We start from the raw sequence: 17,764 nt of genomic DNA, 5'->3' as shown, positions 1-17,764 counted from the left end.
GCCCCTCTCCTCTACCATTCCTTATTTCCACCATCAGGCCTTATTTTTGGTGTCAGAAAGCTGGATAACTGCATTATTTTAAAGTTTGTGCTTGGGGGTCATAGGTAGAAATGTTTTTTCATGTCCACTTTGTTAACTGTTATTTAACTGCAGTACTGCCTAGCAGTTCAAGCAGATAGAGGGTGGTCTAACTTGCCCCAAATTCAGATATATAGAGTGAATGGAAAAGGAGCATATCCAAGAAGAGGGGATGAACAAATATTAACACTGAAAGAGAGCAGTCTCTAATATTGTGGTATTGGCCTGGCCTGCTGGGAACAGATGCTGAGGATTAAAATGGCAATCAGGAGAGGATTTGCTGTCTCTGAGCAGAGGCTTCAGGAAGATCAGGCTACAGACATGAAGCCATGAAAACAGAGATAGGATCTGCCAGTGGCAAACACATCAGCTCAGAAGGGAAGTACCTACCTGGGTGTGGTCAGTTGGGCAGTGGACTTTTCAGCATCATACCATATATATCTGCACAATCACTCCCGCCTACATGAAATCTACTTGTGCCAACTTGGGGATTGTATTCTCCCTGAATAGTCTTGTGTTGTGGAAAGAGTGTGGCCTAATTCTCTTATACTACTATAAACCAACTAATCTAATGAAAACAGGTGTTACAGGACACTTTGAATTTTTTTTTTTCCAACTATTCTTGCCTACCACAGAAATTCATTTTTTATTTAATGGTACTTGTTAGGAGCTTACTATGTGCCAGGCACTATTATTAATACTGCTTAGAATAATATCAATTATGGTACTTGTTAAGCACTATGTGCCGAGCACTGTTAGATACTAGTTAACCAGGTTGACACAGTCCCTGTCCCACATGGGGTTCACATTCTTGAAGGTAAATACTCTTACCTAAACTTTTCAAGACCTGCAGAGTCAGTGTATTCAGTGTATGAGAGAGACAAGGAGTAATATGGTTCATGTAAAAAAAAACTACCTCTCATTTGTTGCTCTACCTATGGCCTTTAAAGGCCTGCAAAGAGACCATTTGAGGAGTTAAAGGAAATGTGACCCACATGCAGATTTCCTCTTTTTTTTATTAACCACCTCATCCTTACCATCCTTGTGTTTTATTCTAAGATTGTGAGCCACTGGAGGGCCAGGGATCATGTCTAACTCTCACTTGTGTATTTTTTCCCCAGTGCTTAGTACAGAGCTCTACACACAGTAGTTGTTTAATAAATACTATTGCTATTACTACTACTATTACTCATCCTACTGCTATGTTGCCGACTTGTACTTTCCGAGCGCTTAGTACAGTGCTCTGCACACAGTAAATGCTCAATAAATACGATTGAATGAATGAATGAATCCCCATTTTACGGATGAGGTAACTGAGACCCAGCAAAGTTAAGTGACTTGCCCAAGGTCACAGAGCAGGCATGGCAGAGTTAAGATTAGAACCCAGGTCCTCTGACTCCCAGGCCCAAGCTCTATCCACTAAGCCAGGCTGCTTCTCATTTTAATGAATTGTCAGGATGTATTGAGGGGTTTTTTTATGAGGTGCAGGATTCATCATGATGATTTTTTAAATCATATTTGTTAAAAACTTACTATGTGCCAGGCACTTTACTAAGCACTGGAGTAGATACAAGGTTGTCAGGTTGGACACAGAGAGTGTCCCATATGGGGCTCACAGTCTTAATTCCCGTTTTACAGATAAGGTCACTGAGGCACAGAGAAGTGAAGTGACTGCGCAAGGACACACAGCAGATAAGTGGAGAAGGCAAAATTAGAACCCAGGCCCTTATAACGAAGTTACTCAATGCAAGAAGCTGGCAACAATGTGCAGAATTAAATGAAAAGGTGCATAAAATCTTAAAATGGGAGATCTTGGTAAAAATCTAGTTTTTTTATTCTAAATTCACTTTTTAACCACCAAGATCTGCAGATATGCTAAAGTTGATCTAAGAGCTATTTGCCCAAAATGATTTCCAGTTGTTTTCATTGGGTGGACTTGTAGAGTCTCAGTGGAGCATTACCTGGATTGGTAAACTCAAGGACCCAAGTGTGCCCATATGGAGAAAGCTCCCCAATAGAGCCCTCCTGCCCGCCAATCCATCCACACATTTGCAAAGCTGAGAAAAGGAATCTCAAATCCCCAGGCTGGCCACAAAAGGGAAAAAGGCCAGCAAGATAAGGTGAACGTTTTACAGCCTACGACTTTAGTCAGCTGAAAATCAATGTTATTCTCCAATCTAGGCCTGGTTTAGCTATGCATGGAGTCCTCTTCTAATCCTCTTTCCGAACTCATGGATGGTTCAACATTTGCTTCAGCCTTCAACACCCATCATGCTAATCTCTAATTCTGGCTTCTGATTTCTTTGGCCCTCACTTTTTCTTCTATGCCATTGCCCTAAGTTCATTGCAATTCAATTACCCTTAGAATCAAACTCCCTTCCTCCCAGCACTCCCTGACCCCCCATTCAATTTCATCATCCTAGTAACTCTAATTCTGCTTTGTTTACTTGCGCCTGGTCCACTAAACCCTCAGAGCTCATTAGGGACAAAATGAAGACCCAACCACCATCCCTGCAGAAGGCCAAGTCATTAGCTTGTTGTCAAGATAATTGGAAATGCTGGCCAGAATAATCTCCCTTTTCCTTTGCAGTCAACATTTAATGCAAATTCTTTAAAAGCTGATATTTTTGGTAACTCTCATTAATTCCTAAGATTCAGGCTACATCCCAATGACTTTGAATTGTGCGAGAACTGGGATCTCATTGGCATATAATGTACATTATACAAAAGACAATGTGCAGTTATAGTGTACATTATGCAATGTATCATGTCCTTTTGTGTTCAAATTTTTGGCTGGTGATGAGTTGGTAACTCCTTTTGAGTGCAGGGATTGTGTCTATCCACTCCATTATACTCTTGATGATGATGGCATTTGTTAAGCACTTACTATGTGCAGAACACTGTTCTAAGTGCTGGGGAGGTTACAAGGTGATCAGGTTGTCCCACGTGGGTATCACAGTCTTAATCCCCATTTTACAGATGAGGTAACAGGCACAGAAAAGTTAAGTGACTTGCCCAAAGTCAAGAGTAGGTTGGCATTAAAGAAGGGATGTGTGCGGGCTGAGTGATAGAAGGAAAGCAGTGAGGTGAGGTAGGAGGGGGCAAGGTGATTGAGTGCTTTAATAATAATAATAACGTTCTCAGTAAATACCACTGATTGCTAGTAAGTGGAATGGAATAGACAGTACTTTCATTCATTTATTCAATCGTACTTATTGAGCGCTTACTGTGTGCAGAGCACTGTACTAAGCACTTGGGAAGTACAAGTTGGCAACATATAGAGACGGTCCCTACCCAACAATGGGCTCACAATCTAGAATGGGGAGACAGAGAACAAAACAAAACATATTAACAAAATAAAATAAACAGACTATGTACATGTAAAATAGAGTAATAAATACGTACAAACATACATATATACAGGTGCTGGGGGAAGGGAAGTGGGTAAGGCAGGGGGGATGTAGAGAGGGAGGAGGGGGAGAGGAAGGAGGGGGCTCAGTCTGGGAAGGCCTTCTGGAGGAGGTGAGCTCTCAGTAGGGCCTTGAAGGGAGGAAGAGAGCTAGCTTAGCGGATGGGCAGAGGGAGGGCATTCCAGGCCCGGGGGATGATGTGGGCCAGGGGTCGACAGTGGGACAGGTGAGAACGAGGCATGGTGAGGAGATTAGCGGCAGAGGAGCAGAGGTTGCGGGCTGGGCTGTAGAAGGAGAGAAGGGAGGTGAGGTAGGAGGGGGCGAGGTGATGGAGAGCCTTGAAGCCGAGGGTGAGGAGTTAGCCCTAACCAATTTTTAAGCAATTGTAGAATAACGTGACTAACTCTGTTGTACTCTCCCAAGTGCTTAGCACAGTGCTCTGCACATACTAATTGCTAAATAAATCCAATTAATTGATAGTGGACACTGATTGGCTTTTGTAAGGGCTAGGGGATGCCTTTTGTGTTCTCCCAAAAATCAAAAGGAAGAGAGAACAAGAAGTCACGTGTCTAAATTTGAGGACTACAGGTTGATGACAAGTCCTGTCAGACTGTGCTGTGCTCCAGAGTAGCCAATCGAATTCACTGTTCCACTATCGAATCCACTATTAATACAGGGTTGTATTAATAATAATGGCATTTATTAAGCGCTTACTATGTGCAAAGCACTGTTCTAAGCGCTGGGGAGGTTACAAGGTGATCAGGTTGTCCCACGGGGGACTCAAAGTCTTCATCCCCATTTTCCAGATGAGGTAACTGAGGCACAGAGAAGTGAAGTGACTTGCCCAAAGTCACACAGCTAAGTGGCAGAGTCGGGATTAGAACCCACGACCTCTGACTCTCAAGCCCGTGCCCTTTCCACTGAGCCACACTGCTTCATATTCAAAGCATTCAATCAGAATCTAAAGGCAAGTGGGCTGAGGGACTTGAACCAATTGAATCTCTTGTTGGAACGGGGTTGTATTCACAACAGCCAATCAAAATCTCTGATGAGAAGTGGGACTTCAGAGATTAGAGGGGGAACTACATTTCCCAATAGACAAAAGAGCTGACTTGCTATAACTGTGTTTTTTTAATGGTATTTATTAAGCTCCTACTATGTGCCAGGCAATATTAATAATAAGAATAATTATGGTACTTGTTAAGTGCTACGTGCTGGGGTAGATACTAGTTTATCACACTCAACGGAGGCCCAGAGAAGTTAAGTGACTTTCCAAAGTCCCACAGCAGATATGTAATAATAATAATAATAATGGTATTTGTTAAGCGCTTACTATGTGCCATGCACTGTTCTAAGTGCTGGGGTAGATACAAGGTAATCAGGTTGTCCCACGTGGGGCTCACAGTCTTCATCCCCGTTTTACAGATGAGGTTACTGAGGCACAGAGAAGTTAAGTGACTTGCCCAAGGTCACACAGCAGACGAGTGGCAGAGCCGGGATTATGAGGTTGAGATTAGATTCTAACCTAGGTCCTTCTGACTCCCTGAGACATGTTCTATCCATTAAGCCATGCTGCTTCTCAGCTCTGGGATAGATACAAGCTAATCAGGTGGGACACAGTTCCTGTCCTACATGGGGCTCACAGTAGAGGCACAGATGAGGTAAGGGAGGCACAGAAAACTTAAGTGACTTCCCCGAGGTCACATAGCAGACAAGTTGCAGAGCTGGGATTAGAACCCAGGTCCTTCTGACTCCCAAATCCATGCTCTATCCTCTAGGCCATACTGTTTCATTGAATGCTGCTGATTTCTGGGAGGAGTTTGTCTCCATTACCAGAGCACCTAGTACAGTGGTTTGCGCACAATGAGCATTTAATAATGAACACTACTACTATCACTACTACTACCAAAGATGGAGTTTACGCTGTCCTCTGATGTGGAGCAAAGCCTTCAGAAGAATCTTGGAAACAGTCCTGCCATGTGGCAATTTGCCCATCACCACATTAATGATGCTTATGGGAACTTATCCAGATTAATAATTGAATGTCCATCTTCCCCAACTATGTTATTTAAAGATAGGGATCATAGCTACCAACACTATTTTATGGTACTCTCTGAAATGTTAAGCACAGTGCTCTGCACACAGTAAGTGGGCAGGATCAGCTGGGTGCCTAGTGATGACATCAGCGACAACCGTGCCAATGCCAGGGAAAGACTTGCAGGTGTGCAGCTCAGAATCCAACCCCCAAAGTCTCCTGGGTATCTGGAGGGGGAGAGTGCAGATCTGTTCAGTTGCAGGTTGGTACTAGCTAATTATCTGGGGAACTTCATAGTTAAATAGATTGAGTAGTTTGGGTAGGGCTAGCACAAGAAGAGTAACCCCTTTTTGCTAGGATGGGTCTGGTGATGATGATTTTGGCATTAGGAAGCAGTTTGGCCTAGGTGGATAGAACATGGGCCTAGGAGTCAGAAGGTCATGGGTTCTAATCTTGCCTCTGCCTCTTGTCTGCTGTGTGACCTTGGGCAAGTCACTTGAGCCCTGTGTGTAACAGGGACTGTGTCCAATTTGATTATCATATATCTACCCCAGCATTTAGAATAGTGCTTGGCACATAGTAAGTGCTTAGCAAATACCATAATTATTATTATTATCATCATCACTATGTTTCCAAGCACTGTATTAAGTGCTGAGGCACAACTGGCCTAGGGTAGGTCCCCCACAAAAAATAATCATAATTGTGGTATTTGTTAAGCAGGTGTTAATCAGAATCGCAGGTGGTTTTTTGCTTAGAGCAGGCATTGCTTGTTCATTCATTCATTCATTCACTGGTATTTATTGCATGTTTACTGTGTGCAGAGCTCTGTACTAAGCACTTGGGAGAGTACAATGCCACATTAGACACATTCCCTGTGTGCAGGGGCCAGGGTGGAGGGGTGGTACTTACATCTGCAGCGTTGGTAGCGAGGTCCCCCTATAGCTCATTAAGAACAACAAGTCCCCAGCAGTGGAGCCTCATCTCAGCAGCTTCACTCTTCCTGACCAGAATGCTGCAGTCTCAGGAGCCCAGGCCGACTTGCTCCCCTTCCCCACCCCAGAGCAGGCAGGTCCTTAATAAAAACAATAATAATAATAGTACTAGTTAAGCACCTACTGTGTGCCTAGCTCTGTTCTAAGCATTGGAGTAGATGTAAATTAACCAGGTTGGACATAGTCCCTGTTCCTCATGGTGCTCACAGTGTCAATTCCCATTTTACAGATGAGATAACTGAGACTTGGGGAAGTTAAGCGACTTGCCCAAGGTCATGCAGCAGACATGAGGAAGAGGCAGGATTAGAACCCAGGTCCTTCTGACTCCCAGAACCATGCTCCAACCACCTAAGCCATGGTCCTTGGGGATGCCCTCTCTTCTATTTGATAATGGGGCCAAGTTGGAAGCAGAGCTTTGACAGGGAGTTTTTGAGGGCACCAGAGCAGCAGGAAAGGGAAGAAAGAAGAGAGGAAGAAAAATGGTGAAGGAGGAATTCTGAAGGCAGTGATTGAAATAATTACTGAGATTTAAATGTACTTACTATACTTTTCCAAGCACTGTCCTGCACACAGTAGATGTTTGATGAGTACTATGGATTGGTCACTGAAAAAGGGGAAGGAAAAAGCAAAAAGTACAAGAGGAGGGATGCCTTTTCCTCCACCATCCTCCCCCACTGCCCACCCCAGGCTGGGCATAGAGGTGTCCTGAGCCATCTAATCATGTGTCCCACTGGCCACACAAGCCATGTGTCCGGATGTGATTCCCAAGATTCAACCCCCAATCTCCCTTCCCCAGTTAGCCTTTCCCATCCCCCTTTCCCCTCCTCATCACCACCACTTATACAACGAGGCCTGCGCCCAATCCTCACATGTCCTGCAAGGGTTCCAGAGAGCAAGACATTGAGCCACCATCAATTAGTCAATCAGTCATATTTATGGAGCGCTTTCTGTATGCTGAGCACTGTACTAAGTGCTATCTTGGCTCTTCTTTGTGTTTGCGGAAGAATCAGGGCTAGGAGTCAACTATGCTACCCTTCCTACCCAGAAAACCCTGTGGGTGAAGCTAATAATAATAATAATAATGGCATTTATTAAGCGCTTACTATGTGCAAAGCACTGTTCTAAGCGCTGAGCACTGTTCTAAGCGCTGAGCACTGTTCTAAGTGCTGAGCAATGGCGTCCTCTCCATGATGCCAAGCTTATGGGCATTAGGACCCCCATGGAGTGGGGGGCCTATGACCGATTGCTATAAAAGGAACCAAAAGTGTGCTTTGAAATCATTCTTACTGGATCAGCTGTTCTGGCACTGGGTGTTCTACTGGCATTTACGTTTTGCTTGACTTAATTTCATCCTAAGGAAAAATTCACTGTTTTGAGTGAATGCATACTGTGTGTAATTTGACAATCTTATTGCAGGTATAAATAAAATAAATTATGGTATTTGTTAAGCACTCACTATGTGCCAGAGACTGTACTGAGTGTTGGGGTGGACACAAGCAAATCGGATTGGATACAGTCCCTTGTCCTGCATGGGGCTCACAGTCTTTGTCCTCATTTTACCGATGAGGACACTGAGATACAGAGAAGTTAAGTGACTTGCCTAAGGCTACACAGCAGACAAGTGGAGTCGGAAACCCATGGCCTTCTGATTCTCAGGCCCGAGCTCTATCCAGTACACCATGGTTGGCATATCTCTCAGCGAAAAATGCACGCTAACATAGCGTCTTAATATTGCACTCACCTATGTTGTATTGTACTCTTCCAAGTGCTTACTATAGTGCTCTGCAAACAGTAAGTGCTCAATAAATACAATTGACTGATTAATAACTCAAAATGTGGCAGATCCTTAATTTCCTAATGGCACTAGAAGTGTGCATGACGCTTTTAGAGATGCAGCGTGGCTCAGTGGAAAGAGCATGGGCTTTGGAATCAGAGGTCATGGGTTCAAATCCCAGCTCCGCCAACTGTCAGCTGTGTGACTTTGGGCAAGTCACTTAACTTCTCTGTGCCTCAGTTACCTCATCTGCAAAATGGGGATTAAAGCTGTGAGCCCCCCGTGGGACAACCTGATCATCTTGTAATCTCCCCAGCATTTAGACCTTATAACCTCCCCAGCACTTAGAATAGTGCTTTGCACATAGTAAGCGCTTAACAAATACCATCATTATTATTATTCTAAATTTCAGGATTTATTTATTCAATATGCTGAATTTCCTTTTAGAAACAATGCTTAGAACACTCCATACATACATTTTTATTATTTGAATAACATTTTTGTATTATCATTATTCTTCAGTTCATATATGAATGCCCCACTACCTATCCTACATGTTTTCAGGAGCCCAGACATTACTTAAGACTATTTAGAGTTTTAGCTTGATCCATCTCTTCTGCTCCGATGTCTAATATGAATCCCTAAGTTCGGGGTGTGATTCCTATCGGATAGAAGACACTCACCATCCCTAGCCCCGGGGCTGGTTTGCACAGTACCAGACTGAGGGAAATAAATGATAGCAGATTCCGGGAACTGATGCATGGTCAGTCTGACGGTTTTGAGGTGCAGGGTGATATTGGTTTTTCTTAGCATCTGCTGGGCACCAGCCCTCAGAAGTAGGCAGATTGAGGGACTCTTGGGCTTCTGCACCCGATCACTCGAGCAGAGTGATCACAACATCATCATCTCTGCCTTGCCACAACATTTCCCCCTCAAAGTCCACCAGTCCGTGTTTCCTGGCTCGCATCAGGATGCCCACCACCTTGTCCGAAATCCGCACATAGCGGTCGAAGATCTCTCCGAAAGTGACCTGGATCTTGCCATCCCTCCTCTTGTGAGCCATGGTCCTGATCACAAAGCACAGGTCCATGATCTCTCGGTAGATGTGTTGCTCTGCCCGCTTGGCCCTCTCGGCCGTCTTGGTCCCCTCCTTGGGTCGGCCGTAGCCCGCGTCTCCCTTGTGGAGGCGGGTGGACATGGCCAGCTGGTAGTCAAATTCTTCACTGAATGGATTCAGCCTCTGCGACTGCAGGTGCTCATCGGACCACTGCTGCCACTTGCCTCTCAAGTTGTTCACGGGGCCAGACTTTCTCTGGGCTTGGCTGTGAATCTTCTCAGCAAACCTGCTCGTACTGCGAAGAAACAGAGCCAGAGAATTGCCACTACCTTTCAGGATGTCATTCAGTCAATCAGCCAGTTGTATCTATTGAGTGCTTACTGTGTGTAGAGCACTGTACTAAGCTCTTGGGAGAATGTAACAATAAGCAGACACATTCCCTGCCCACAATGAGTTTACAGTCTAGAGGACTTCCAGCGCTAACATCTGAACATCACCACAGACCAAGACAGGGTCTTTGTGCCACTAGGATAAAGTATCAAATGTGAGCAAAGATGGTTAAAACAGAGTTTCAGCCTAAAAGAGCCTTCCATTTCTCACCCTTGGAGATGTCCTAGTGATTCTGTTTCTTCTAGAAGTGAGTAGTGGACTGTCCTCATTGGCCCTGCTGATGCACCCCCATTTTTCAACATTGAGAACACCCACCAAGTTAGTAGGAATAATAGTATTTGCTAAGTGAAATTATAAATTGTGTGAAAGGCATGTAGTGCTGCATTACATCAGACTTGGAGCTACCTGCCATTGTTGTTTGGGTGTCCTTAATAATAATGATGGCATTTATTAAGCACTTACTATGTGCAAAGCACTGTTCTAAGTATTGGGGTGGTTACAAGGTGATCAGGTTGTCCCACGGGGGGCTCACAGTCTTAATTCCCATTTTACAGATGAGGGAATTGAGGCACAGAGAAGTTAAGTGACTTGCCCAAAGTCACACAGCTGACAATTGGCGGAGGCAGGATTTGAACCCATGACCTCTGACTCCAAAGCCCGTGATCTTTCCGCCGAGCCAAGCTGCTTCCCCTTAGAAAAGTTAATTCACTTCTGTGTCTGTTTCCTCATCTGTAAAATGGGGATTAAATATCTAAACTCTCCCTTCTAGTCTGTGAACCCTAAGAAGGACAAGAACTGTGTTTGGTCAGATTGTATTTAGTCTATCCCAATGCTTAGTACACTGCTTGGCATACGGTATGTGATTAACAAATACTATTATTAGTAAATCAATCAACGGTATTTATTGAGTGTTTACTATGTGCAGAGCACTATACTGAGCACTTGGGAACATTCAATAGAATTAGTGAAAACGTTCCCTGCCCAAAATGAGCTTATTGTTATTGCTATTATTAATAATAATAATGTTGGCATTTATTAAGCACTTACTATGTGCAAAGCAAGCACTGTTCTAAGCGCTGGGGAGGTTACAAGGTGATCAGGTTGTCCCAAGGGGGGCTTACAGTCTTAATCCCCATTTTGCAGATGAGGTCACTGAGGCACAGAGAAGTTAAATGATTTGCCCAAAGTCACACAGCTGACAATTGGCGGAACTGGGATTTGAACCCATGACCTGTGACTCCAAAGCCCGGGCACTTTCCACTGAGCCACGCTGTTTTATACATGTACCCATAGTGTCTGTTTTGAACAATGTACCTGGCATTCTGTACTACGGGGAGGGTTCAGTGCTGAAATAAAGCGTGCCTTTCATGTATGTACACACAAAATTTTATTTAGTGCCTATTTCTAATTTACTTTCAACCAGTAGGTGGCATGGTTTCACCAACCTTGTACAACTTCAGAAAATAGGTAAGTTCTGCACTCGTTTTCACCACTTCAGCCTCAGAATAAATAATTCACATGAGATACCATCTTATTACAGATTCCAGTGCTCCCAGAATCTTTTGAAATGAAATCACCAACGCAAAGCTTTTAGTCTCTTTACAAATGAGAGGGTAGTTACCATTTTACTTTGACCATGTATGATCGTTGCCTTTATGGATAAGGCAAAGTAAGGCCTCTTTCATTCTATCGTATTTATTGAGTGCTTTCTGTGTGCAGAGCACTGTACTAAGCGCTTGGAAAGTTTTATTCAGCAATAAAGAGAGACAGTCCCTGCCCACAATGGACTTACTTTGTTGCTGCTCAAAATGAGTAAACACCATGCTAGTCCTCTGGGTTTGTGTGCCAAAGGGGTGGGTGTGGGAACCACGGAAAGTGAAGATGGATCACAGAAAGCCAGAAATACCATCTTGGTAAATTTTCAATAGATTTTGATCAAAAACGTTGTTCAGCAATTGATAAATAGATAAAAAGAGAATAACACAGTCTGTTTATTGTCAATTCCTTTGCCCTCTTTGGTTGATTTGGCAGATAGCACATACTACCAAGCGCTTAGTACAGTGCTCTGCACACAGTAGGTGCTCAGTAAATACGATTGAATGATAGTTTCTACTCAAAGAAGTAGGATATAAATGGATGGTGTGTGTTCGTATGTGAGAGTGTGTGTGTGTGTGTGAGAGAGAGAGAGAGAGAGAGAGAGCTATCTGTAATGCAGGTTTTAGCAGCCAGAGGTTATAGTTCTTGGTGTGTCATGTATAAAAAGCAATCCACATGCTGAACTATTGAAAATATGAAGACTAGCCATAGCTGCCCAGTACATATCATATATACGGTTCACAGTCAGTGTGTGCATATATGAAGACTCAGCCTTCTCTTGTCTTCCAGAATTCTGTTTTGGAATTCATATAAGTAGTACACCCCCGTATCATCTTTCCCATAAATTCCTTGGTATCAAATAAACCCTCAATGACACACCAAGCATTGATAGAATAGTGTGTGGCACATCTGTTGTAACTGATTCTCTAAGTGCATTGAATGACCTAGTGGACAGAGCATGGATCTGGGAGTCAGGAGATCTGGTTCTAATCCTGGCTCTGCCACTTGTCTGCTGTGTGACCTTGGGCAAGTCATTTAGCTCTCTGCCTCAGTTTCCTCATCTGTAAAGTGAAGATTAAATGCCTGTACTCTCTCCTACTTAGCCTGTGATCGCCACGTGAAACAGAGACTAGATCTGTTCGGATTGTATTTTTTCTACCTTAGTGCTTAGCATAGTGCTTAGCACAGAATGCTAACAAATACCACTATTATTCCTATTATGTCTTCATCTTCTACATACAACTTCCAAAAGATATTAGGAGAAGTCCTGATGTAGTAAATTGATTTGGAAGTAAAATGTTTTAGTGATTCAAGGGATTTTAGTATTCATTGACTGGTTCATTGATATTACCCACATTAATTTTTAATGCACTGGGCTTCCCCATTCTGCAACAGAGAACATAGAAAAGTAATGCAGTCTATGTTTTTAATTATTTAAGTTTTGAGTAAGTTTCAGGGGAAAGGAATCACAGTTGAATCTGTCTTCCTAAATTTCTTTCTTTTGCTAATCTCTGCAAATCCAAATTTCATTTTCTTTATAAACAAATACAATTATTATTTTCCACTGTAGCTTTCTTCCTCACTATCTAAATGATAGTAACTTTATTTCATGATAAGGATCTTACTAAAATACTCCACATTACCACTGATTATCAGATTTTGCTTTCCCTCTCTACTAATGTTTTGTACCAGCTCTTCTTACTTGGTTCCACCAATGTTCTCTCATTGAATATGAGTTTCCTGAACTTTCACTTCCCTTTCTGTACAAAATAAAATATGGGGTTCTTACTCCTAGAATTTTAAATAGTCTTCTTGGAAGTGTCCAAGTTGATTGACCTAAATCATCATCATCATCATCATCATCAATCATATTTATTGAGCGCTTACTGTGTGCAGAGCACTGTACTAAGCGCTTGGGAAGTACAAGTTGGAAGTACAAGTAAATCCAAACAACAAAGTGCAAATGGAGAATAAAAGGTGTGATTCGTCCTGTGCTTGTTAAAGTCTCCAACCTTAAACTCAAAACCTCCATTTTTAGATTTCCATTACAGTCCTTTCCAACTTTTCTCTTCCCTCTCTATATCCCTGTTTTAGGTACAGCGAAAATAAGTTTTAAATGTAATAATAATAATAATTATGGCATTTGTTAAGTGCTTACTATGTGCCAGGCACTGTACTACGTGCTGGGGTAGATACAAGCAATTTGGGTTGGACACAGTCCCTGTCCCATGTTGGGCTCACAGTCCCAATCCCCATTTTATAGATGAGGGTACTGAGGCCCAGAGAATTTGCTCAAGGTCACACAGCAGACAAGATTAGAACCCATAACCTTCAGACTCCCAGGCCTGTGCTCTCTCCACTATGCCATGTGAGAGGCAATGTTACCTAATTGAAATAGCTTGTGACTAGTAGACCCAGGATCCAATCCCAGTTCTGCTATTTGCCCCTGGGTGGGGTGTAATTAACCTCAAGCTATCCATAAATTTTTTTTGGATGAAAAACCTATGAAATCTAATAGGAACAGAAGTAGTTGACTATACATGTCTTCCTGTTCCACTGTCTGACTACTAAAAGTAGATGATGATAGTATAATGGTCGAGTAGGTGCTGTCAAATATTGATGTAGTCAATATGATAATATCTGCCTACTGGGGACATTAATGTTAGATTGATTTGGTTCAAATTGGATAAGAGGCAGTGGGCCTAATGGGAAGGCCAGGAGTGGTGAGTCAAGACACTCAAATTTTAATTCTACATTTACCATTTGTAAGGGCAAGTCACTTTGTGCTTCAGTTTCCACATCTATAAAATGAGGATAAAATATCTCTTCTCCCCCTTGGATTGTGAGTTGCATTTGAAATAGGGACTGTATCAGATCTAATTATCTTGAATCTACCCTGGTGGTTAATAATATTATTTACTAAATTAGTTGTGAATTTTGTAAACTATAAATGTAGCCCCTCTATCCTAATAACCAATACTGTCCTTCAAAAGACTATTGGTTATTTTTGGAACCACAGAGTTTGTATTTTAAAATAGCTGTTGGGGCTAAACTGCCAAAGCTATTTTCAGTTAATGCAGTTTGCTAAGGACTTTGGTCCTGTCATGGGAGCATCTAATCTTGAGCTCACTGAACCTAATACATTCCAAAGCTAAATTCATTTTCTGGCTCTGAATCCCTAGAAATCATAATGAGTTTGTTACCTTTTCCCAAGCAAATGCCAGATTACCAGGAAATGTCTTAAGGATGAAGAACAATATACATATATATGCATATATATAATATACATATATAATCATCTTGATTTATTCTTTGCAAAGATGAGAAAGAAGCAGAAACTATCCCTTTTTGATGGAAATTAATGTGATATTTTTCATTTAGGATGTACACCACATTTTTTTGTCAGATGGATGAGTACTGTACTTGTACTTCCCAAGCACATAGTACAGTGCTCTGTACACAGTAAGAGCTCAATAAGTACAATTGAATGAATGAATAAGTAATCCATTTTGCAGTAAATTAATTTCTGAAAAGTCATAATTTTCCCAATTTATTTCATCTTTTAGAATATGTTTTAATACCAGATGCAGATTGGGCCTCTGAGGTTTGTGGAAGGGAGAGTTGCTGGAGATGTTTGAACAAGTATCTAAAAACCTGATGATTGTTATTTGTCCCAGAATTGTAGCAGGGTCTCTGGCAATGCAATCTTCCAGTTACCAGGCTTGGTCATTTTCCACCCATTTTTTCCTTGCACTCCATAACAAATCCAACATTTAGTTCTGCCATGTCTTCCTCTGCAGCATTTTTTTAATTATTATTAGCATTATTATTTTTATTACATTATTATAATTCTATAGTATTTGTTAAAGGCTTACTATGTGTCAAGTGCTGGAGTAGATAAAAGTTAATCAGGTCATACACAGTCCCTATCTCTAATAATAATAACAATAATGGTATGTGTTCTTACTATGTGTCAAGCACTATTCTAAGGGCTGGGGAAGATGCAAGATAATCAGGTAAGACACAGTCCCTCTCTCGCACAGCGCTCGTTTTCTAAGGAAGGAGAACACCGATTGAATCCCCATTTTACAGAAGAGGTAACTGAGGCACAGAGAAGTGAAGTGACTTGCCCAGCAGACAAGTGGTGGAGCTGGGACTAGAATTCATGCCCTCTGACTCCCAGACCTGTGCTCTTTTCATACTGTTCTTCATAGGACTTGGGTCTCACAATCCAAATAGGAGGAAGACCGGATATTTGAATCCCAGGTTTATAGATGTGGAAACTGAGACACAGAAAAGTTAGTGACTTACCCAATCATACAGCAGGCAAGTGGCCAAGTCAGGTTTAGAACCCAGGTAACCCAGATCCTCTGACTCTTAGGCCTGTGTACTTTCCACCTGGCCCTGCTGCTCCTAGCATTTCCTAGAATTGCACTTGGGAGAGTACAATACAACGGAGTTGGTAGACACGTTCCCAGCCCAGAAGAAGCTGACAGTCTAGAGGGGCCTTTTTCAGTTGAAAGTCCTATACCTACCTACCCATTACAGTACAGCTCATGGTTTCTGAAAAAGCGGAGTGGTTAAATCCTTCCATGATTCTTCTCCAGCCCCGGGGCTACCCTACGTCTCATCTAACCCAGGGCTAGGACTAGCCAGACCGGATGGGCTGGACTGGGCTGGCTCAATGCATCTATTCCTCCCTCCAATTCTGGACTTTGAACATCTGTCTGTGTTCAGAGGCACTGGACAATTAAATGATTGCTACTCAAGCAACATCCACACAGACTAGTCTTCTCTCCTTCCCCCTTCCTCCCCTCCCACCCCATAACCTCTGCCTTTTGAGGGCAGAAAGTGGGAGGAACCAAAAAAAGGGCTTGTGAGTAGTCACAGGGCTGTCTGATGACCAATGGGGCTCCTCCTTCCCTGCCTGTCATCACCCAGGCATACCTTTACTTAGTGAGGTCTCGCTAAATGTCACGGATAGACAGTCACCAAGTTTACAACCAGTGATCTTCCCTTTCAAAATGGCATCCCTGACTGTTCTTCTGTGAACTTGGAACTAACTACTCAGATCTAATCTGAGGGTACACAGGTTCACTTACTGGGTGGACATGGGCCGCTTAATCCTTGTGGCTATCACTTGGTGGTTCTCTTCCTGTTCCACTCTGTCTTCACCCTCTCCACTGTAGCCACTGTCTTCTGTGTCCACGCTATTGCTGCGCCAGTTGGTCTCCTCTGGTTCCAATCTCCACTCTTCTTGTTCCATCTCTTTCCAGCCTTTGGTCAGTTCCACCACCAAGTTAGAGCACTTCCTCCTCCTGGTTGGTGATGTGTGGTCTTTAAGGATTTTATCAACATCACTGAAGTCTCCCTCCTGCTGACAAGCGTCCAGGTTGGTCCCATCATTTTCATACCTGTGGCTGAGGAGACTCACATCTCTTCCTCTTTCATAGACTTTGTGGACAACTGTCTTGGCCACCTCCTTCCTTTTGATAAGGGATTCCCCGGTTCTTTCAGAGGCACCATCCAGGGAGCATCTAGCTCCATTAGCGACAGGTGTCTCTGGCTGGGCCCTTCTCCCGCTTTCCTCTGGTCCTCCATTGGTGGGAAGGGATGGTTTCCTCCAGGGACTTTCTCTGGGCAGCTTGCTGGACTCCTTCTCCGCATTGGGCAGCCAGCCAGAAGGCTCTTGGGCTTGCTTTGTGCTGTTCTCGTTGGCCCATTGTTGCCATCCTCGGGCTAGACTAACCACCAGAGTAGCTGTCCGTATCTTTTTGATGGCTCTCTTTGCTGGATTCTCTGTTGGCTTTTCCTCTGGGGCCATGTTGCTCCTTCCTTTTCTCCGCTGTCCCCTTGATAGTTCCCTTCTCCCTGCAAGGGCTGCTCAAAGGGAATGAAGTTCAGGGGATGGAGCCACAGTGATTTAAATAGAAGCAGAATGTGGGAGGGGAGGGTAGAAGGATTGGTGATGATGGAAACTATGTCAAGCATTTCTCACAAAGATACGGTGCCTTTGCTCTGACAGCATTCTTTTTTAAGACCACAGGGCTTGTATTTCATTGCAGCAGATGGGGCATTCAAGATGGAAAGGAAGGATGAGAGAAGCGGCCTTCTATTCTTTGACTATCTCAATGGAAAATACTGGTTCCCAAAAAAGCAAGAGCTCTTTTTTCTTGAATGCTTCAGTAGTAAATAACATTTTGATTTCCTTTAAAATTGTCTCTGAATAAGTTCAGCTAGTTCTTGAAGATTCAGGGATTCCCAGATTAGTGTTATTTAATTGGTTTCTTGAAGATCATGTTACACAGAAGACCATCAAGAACCCAGTTTCCAAAAAAATTAATAGAAAGTAGATTAATATATTCCCAAGATGTATTAAGCAGCTTGGCCTAGTGGAAAGAGTGTGGGCCTGGGAGTCAGAAAGCCAGGGTC

General features: G+C 43.0%; 1 protein-coding gene across 1 annotated transcript; it reads right to left on the bottom strand.

Annotated features, from left to right (window-relative positions):
* Positions 1-8,751: 8,751 nt before the first annotated feature.
* On the bottom strand, positions 8,752-17,210 carry ABRA (actin binding Rho activating protein). Its single transcript, XM_038745412.1, has 2 exons — positions 16,435-17,210; positions 8,752-9,641 (listed from the first exon to the last, which is right to left on the bottom strand). The coding sequence occupies exons 1-2, from the start codon at positions 17,154-17,156 to the stop codon at positions 9,164-9,166; spliced, it is 1,200 nt and encodes a 399-aa protein (XP_038601340.1). The 5' UTR covers positions 17,157-17,210; the 3' UTR covers positions 8,752-9,163.
* Positions 17,211-17,764: the final 554 nt, after the last annotated feature.

Source organism: Tachyglossus aculeatus, chromosome 4 (genome assembly GCF_015852505.1).
Source record: "Tachyglossus aculeatus isolate mTacAcu1 chromosome 4, mTacAcu1.pri, whole genome shotgun sequence".
NCBI classification, from domain to species: domain Eukaryota; kingdom Metazoa; phylum Chordata; class Mammalia; order Monotremata; family Tachyglossidae; genus Tachyglossus; species Tachyglossus aculeatus.
This window is presented reverse-complemented; position numbering and strand designations above follow the sequence as displayed.